At 49.0% G+C, this 6,528-nt stretch overlaps 1 protein-coding gene across 1 annotated transcript in view; it reads right to left on the bottom strand.

Moving 5' to 3' along the window:
* Positions 1 to 5,840: 5,840 nt before the first annotated feature.
* POLR1E (polymerase (RNA) I polypeptide E, 53kDa) overlaps positions 5,841 to 6,528 on the bottom strand; it is a 14,081-nt gene continuing 13,393 nt past the window's right edge. Inside the window, exon 11 of the mRNA XM_009321280.1 lies at positions 5,841 to 6,239. Coding sequence (XP_009319555.1) covers positions 6,080 to 6,239 — 160 coding nt within the window. The 3' untranslated portion in view covers positions 5,841 to 6,079. The remainder of the gene's footprint in view (positions 6,240 to 6,528) is intronic.

Below are 6,528 nucleotides of genomic sequence, written 5' to 3'. Positions count from 1 at the left end.
TGGTTCCTCCCTTGGGCATCCTGTAATAAGCCTTGTGCAGTCCTGGAATGCTCTTCCCCTGCACCCCGTAGCATCTCCCGTTCCCCTGGCAGTGACTGCTGGGTCTGTGAGGTGCTCGGGAGAAGGTGGGAGTCCCCCAGCTCATGGGCTGAGCTCCCCTGAGACTGGGAGGAGCTGGGCAGGGGCTCAAGGCTCTGAAGGCGTCACTGGCGATCCCCCGGTGCTCGGAGCTCTTGCTATGGGGAGGGGCTTGCATGCCACAACCTCACATGACCAGCTAGTGGTTTCTGCTGTGTCATCCCCCCACCTGAAATTGGCAGTCAGTTCCCAGCTGGATTTTCTCTGTCTCATTCACATAATGAGCTGTCCAGACAGGTTTCTCCTCTGATGTGAGTCGGTGTAACTGTGTTGCACAGTCTGATGCCATCTGATGCTGATGCTTCTCTGCAGACCAACGCTGTAAGAAGACCCAATCCACTTTTTTTTTTTTTAAAGGAGAAGTACTGTTTTCTATAATCTCAGGAAAACTGTCTGCCGCAAATAAAATGCTATATTTTAAAAATTGTCTACATTTTAGTAACTGAGTTGCTTTCCAAACTGTGGTTTTCTAGAGTGACTTTGGGGCAACCCTTTTGGAAGGGGCTCCTCACCGTGCAAGGCCGTGGGATGCAGCCTTGCCCACGTGGCAGGGACAGGCACTTGGCAAGCACACAGCATGTGCCAAAGCCTGGAGGGTTTCATATTCTCAGGAACAGGTTTAAAACCAGAGGTGAGCGACAACATTGTAAGTTGGCAAATCTCCGCCCCTAGCTGTATGTAGCTATTACTTGTGGGTGTACAGTCCAAAGTCATCTTGAACCAACACCAAAGAAAACCATTTACCATTAAAAGACTGCCTGTTTTATTTTGGTACTGTATGATTAGTGAGTTGGTCAAAGGCCTGGTTTGTCTCAGGATAAAGGCAAAGCTGACCTAGCACAAGCCTTCAGAGACCAGTGCATCCCAAGCATGAACTGCTGGTCACCAGTCCCTGGGTAGAGTGGGAGGAGATGTGCACAGCATAAGGAAAGCCAAGCATGGGGGGGGGGGTGTCTCTTGAGAAAAGCATGGCTGAGCTGAAGTAGACTTAGAGAAATGGGAAGATGAGACCCACTGGGCCATTGCAGGGCAGTCCCTGCCATGGTGGTGCTACTTGGGAGAAGACAAACTTCAGGGAAGGCAGGCTTGTAGCTCCTCACTGAGACTCACCTTCCAGCTGGTAACAGGGTTGGTTTGCTTGACAGATTGTCTTGGAGCAGGGATAGCATCAAGCAGTAGAAGAAACTGGCAATAGTAGTAGGAGAGATGCCAATACACAATATGCCTGTTTGAGTCACTTGGTAAGTGGCAGGAGAGGAATGAATGCACAGGTTGGTAGAAGGGATAGGTGTGTGGCAAGGATGTGAGAACCAAATTCATGCTGCAGGGCAGGAACCTGAAGTTCCAGACTCGATGTAGCTGTCTCTGCGGTACTGCCTGCTTCACATACAAAGACATGGATCCACAGCCTTGATGTGTGTGTGGGGCATGACCTTGGGGAACCTTTACAGATGGGTGAACTGGGAGAGGAGGAGTGGGCTGTACATGAGTCAGGACAGAGCCAGGCTGCTGGCACAGACAGAAGGATCATGGTGGTGTGTTTAAACTGGAGGTTGCCAGAAGGTTGGCATGCCTGCAGAAGCACCTAGAAATTTTCAGTACTATTTTGAAAATGCCTCTTGTGAAATAAATAGCACAATTGCAATAGATGTAGAGGCTCAGACTGTTCACAGCAGTGGTTACTGGCACACAAAAGCTGGAGTGGGCTGAACTTGCACATACTTCCAAGCCAATGCTGAGAACTTCAAAAATAAGATGGGGCTGCCTGCAGTGGCCTGAACCCTGGGGTTTAGGAGAACATCTCTGTGTTCAGGAACTTCCCAGAGGCTTCTGAATCCCATCAGCCAGACCCCCAAAAAACCCCAAACAAACAAAAAACAGTGAGATCTGGGATCCTTACAATAGCTTGTAAGGATCCTTTTCATTCTGTCCTTTTTGCACGTCGGGGCAGCAAAATGCACCCTGGAGGATCTACATGCTGTCAAGCAGGCATACAGAAAATTGTTCACAAAATACATGTAGTTTAACTCGCTTCATATAGCAGAATATGAGCAAGCAGTTAATGTCAATGTATGGAGTAAGACCTGGAAGAGGTCATGTGATCAAGTATCTTTGAACTGTCAACAGGTTGAGCTGGATGTAGAGAGTTCAAATATTGCCTCCAAATGTTAATATTCATACTATCAATCACTGTGGAAAAACCCAACTGTTCATACTGACTTCATCTTCACAAGGAAAGCAAAAATAAAGGTTGCTTTCCCAATTAATCTTTCAATTTTATGTTAAATATACTTGAGATCCTGACTGGTCAGTAGTTAGTACTTTCAGACAAAGTCAGAAAATAGTATTCTCTCCTTGTGTGGAGAGAATTCAGTGGGCATTAATTAATTTTCAGTGGCATTCACTAATTACAAAATGTTTTATGTTCTTGTATTGCAGTGGACAGATTATAGAGCATAACGGAAGCAGCGTGGGATGCTGCTGTACTTGTGCAAACCCCTAATTCGAGTGCTCGTTGTGACACAGTGGGTAACAGCCCGCAGCTGCCCTGACCCAGCAGCTTGCTGAGGGCACAAGCTGTACCTCTGCTGGCTTTTTCACCACCTAAACATTGTGCAAAGCTAGTACACATACATGACCTGCATGGCCGCTTCTTGGCACAGCACAGACCTTGCATTTTGCTTTGCTCAAAGTGCATTTGTTTGCTCATAAGTTAATTAGAGCTCACCATTTCCAGAAAGGCAGCACTGGTGAAAGCTGAGTGCCTCCCTGCTGCTGCACTTGTCCTCCTGCTGTGCAGGAACCAGTTGTGAGACAATATGCCAACATCACTGAGAGAAGCTGACTCCAACCTAACACTGTCCTACAGAGCCCCATACTCTTAGGTGTGAGAAAGAGCCTGCACCCAGCCTATTTCATGGAACCTTTTATCTGGTGGCCAGACACCTTATGAAGAGGACTATAATGCTTTCTATAACCTGGGGACGTACTGGAGTGATCTTGGGGTGGTGGTAGAGGAGCAGCCGGGAGAACTTCTGGTCACCTTCAAACCAGGCAGCCATGGAAGCCACCCTACTCCCACTCAGACAAGGACAACAATGCAATCTGTCGTAGGTCGTGCCTCATCTCCTTCTGTGCTGGCTCAGGCATGCCGATGCTGCCTGGCTACAGCACATGCTTGCTAAGGCGGCAGCTGTGGGCAGGTGTGGTGTGTTTGCAGCAGAACTGTTCAGTGGCAGTCCAAGGAAAGCCATGGCTGTGGCCCTCCTGCTCCTGGCCAGCCTGTCCTGGTGGCCCTGCACTCTGGCAAGGGCTAGCATTCTCTAACCTGCAGCTGCCATGCTTGTCAGTCTCTCACAGGGCAGCCTGGACACCTGCCTTTGGAAGTGCACGGCCTCTCTCCTCTCTTGCACTCTCAATGTCCAGGATGTGCTCTTGAGTAAAGTGACCACGGAAAGCTGAGCAGAGTGTTAGAAAACTTCTCATCTCCAGCAAAGCATCTTCGCCCACTGCTACTTCTCCTTTCAACATTTCCTGTTGTCTCCCAGGGATCAAACCATCTACTCACACTCCCCTCTCCGCGAGGCAGACAGGGACGAGAGTACTTGACTGGGGGCTCTTGAGTCCCTCTAGGCTACCTACATCTTGTGGTTCACACCTGTTAAGAGTCCCCTCCATGGGACCTGCCTGCAGTCCTGTCCTGTCTGCTTCAGTGGGGGCTGCCCAGCGCCAGGGAGCATCTCTCTGGCCCCACGATGGGATCTCAGGTCCTCTTCCCCCACTGCCACATCCCTGCCTTGGCACTTCTTTCCATACAGCGAAGAACTCTACCGTGTTATCGGGAAGGCAAATAGCTGCTTTCCAAAGTGCAGCGGCTAATAGTGAGACACATTGCAGATGAGTCATTCTCCCATTTGGACTAAATTAGCACTCATTTTCCTCGAATCAGGGCTGCTGCTCTCAGACACAGTCAGAACAGGCTCTGCGGCACACAGCAGTGGTGGCAAGAGAGGCTATTAACATCCTCATCTCTGCTGCAAGTGGCTCCAAATCATGGAAAAGAGCATCACTTCTTGCCTGATTGGTTGGGCAACCACCTCAGCTTTCTACTTCTCTGCTCACCTTGGCACACAGAAGCAGCTTTGCAACAGCAGTTGCAAATTCACTCTACTGAAGACTTGAGAACAAGGCCTGGGTAAGTCAGAGGCTTCCAAAGTTCAACATGGGGAAGTGCAGAGTCCTGCACCTGGGAAGGAGCAACCCCATGCACCAGGATATGATGGAGGCTGCCCAGCCAGAAAGCAGCTTGGCAGAAAGGGACCTGGAGTTTCTGGTGGACACCAAGTTGAACATGAACCAGCAATGTGCCCTTGCAGCGTGATCCTTCCCCTCTACTCAGCACTGGTGATGCCACACCTGGAGTACTGTGTCCAGTTCGGGGCTCCCCAGTACAAGGGAGACATGGACATACTGGAGAGTCCAATGAAGGGTGACTAACATGCTGAAGGGACTGGAGTATCACTCCTATGAGGAAAGGCTGAGAGCTGAGACTGTTCAGCCTGGAGCAGAGAAGGCTCAGGGGGATCTCATCCATGTCTATAAATACCTGAAGGGAGGGTGCAAAGACGACAAGCCAGGCTGTTTCCAGTGGTGCCCAGTGACAGGACCAGAGGCAATGGGCACACACTGAAACACAGGAGGCTCCCTCTGGACATCAGGAAACACTTTTTTACTGTGAGGGTGACCAAGCACTGGCACAAGGTGCCCAGGGAGACTGTGAAATTTCCATCACTGGAGATACTCAAAAGTTATCCGGACACAGTCCTGGGCACCTGGCTCTGGATGGCCCTGCTTGAGCAGGGGGATTGGACAAGGTGACCTCCAGAGGTCCCTTCCAACCTTAACCATTCTGCGATAAAAACATTCCTATCAATTATCTGCAGCCTGTAATTCCCATGGCATTAATTATCCTCTACCCAGAAAACTGGATGTGTGTCACTTGTAATGAGAGCTGTGAAGAATGGGTCATTAAGGCATGTAAGGAATTACCCTTAAACCCCAAACTGATGTACTAAAACCAAATCACTATCTGAAACAAGAACACCTTGAAGAGAAGACTGCTCTTGACATCTCATGCTCCTGTTTCACATAAGCTTTTTATCTTGGAGGTGATCTTCAGCTTTTCACAAGCCCCAGATTACTATAACTTTGCTTAGTAAACACCTGCAATGAGGCTTACAGCCCAGCAGCCCAGGCCTAGAGTGAAAATGCAGAGAAACTAGCACAGAATTCTCTCTCCTGAGGACTGGGAATCCATAGCTGTGGATTCAAACTAATCCCCCCCTCTGAAGATGACACCAGCTCTGAGTCAGCAGAATTCTCCCTCCTTCAGGCAAGAAGCCAGGATAAGGAAAATGGCAGAAATATTTTGTCTGTGTTGCATCTTTACACTTTTTCAACACAGAACTACACTGAAACTCTAGACCAACAAACATACACTGAGCCAAAGTTGTGTGTAAGTAATGCTTTGGTTAGTCTGCCTCTTTCTATGCTTTCTACTCTGCATGTGTGAAGAAGGGGTAAAACGGGCCATGAGCCAACAGGTCACTGCCAGAACCAACCAGACAGTAGGCAGTAGAAGACCTGCAGTTTCAAACTGTGTTCCCTTGCTCTGGCACAACCTACATCCTTCTCCCCTCATACGGATAGGAAAAAAGACAGATGTTTTACTATAGCTTTTCCTATATAAATAGAAAAAAGAAGCACTTTAATGAGGTGAACATCTGTTCCAGCCCAGCCTCAATACAGGGTTTCAGCAGGGTCATGTGCTGATGCTGGACAGACAAATCCAACAGACAAAAGCATCCCCGTGATGCTGTATGTGCAAGAACGGCAGCTGAGAAAGGAACTGTTTCACCCCTGGTCAGACCTCCCAGACATTTTAGTTCATTTTCTTGCGCTTCCGTTGGTTCCCTGATGCCTTCTGCACAGGCAAGGGGAGAGAGAGAGTGCCCAGCTTGTGGTTCTGATCATTCTCAAGTCCTGGCAGCCCCTTTGCCTTGGAGACCTTCAACCGCATGGCCTTTGCGATGTCCATCATCCTGGAAAACACCAGAGAAATACTGCGTCAGCGCGGCACACAGGTCTCTGTAGCATCACACTGCACAAAAGATCAACAGCCTTTTGCCTCAGGGGAGAAGCCAGGAGGCACCAGTGAGAAGGATGCATTCTCTGCATCTCAAGAATACCATGGAGACAGAAGCTAGAAGTATTCAAACTTCATAGAGCCTTCCTGGGGAGGCTAGAATGCTACTGAGCTGTGCACCGCCACCTCAAAGAGCATTATAAACCCACTCAATGGCCAGCTGACTTGAGAAGAAAAAATGCTGC

The sequence above is a fragment of the Pygoscelis adeliae genome, unplaced genomic scaffold, assembly GCF_000699105.1.
Source record: "Pygoscelis adeliae isolate BGI_AS28 unplaced genomic scaffold, ASM69910v1 Scaffold433, whole genome shotgun sequence".
NCBI lineage: Eukaryota > Metazoa > Chordata > Aves > Sphenisciformes > Spheniscidae > Pygoscelis > Pygoscelis adeliae.
The sequence above is the reverse complement of the archived record's forward strand: the minus strand, read 5'-3'. Positions and strand labels throughout refer to the sequence as shown.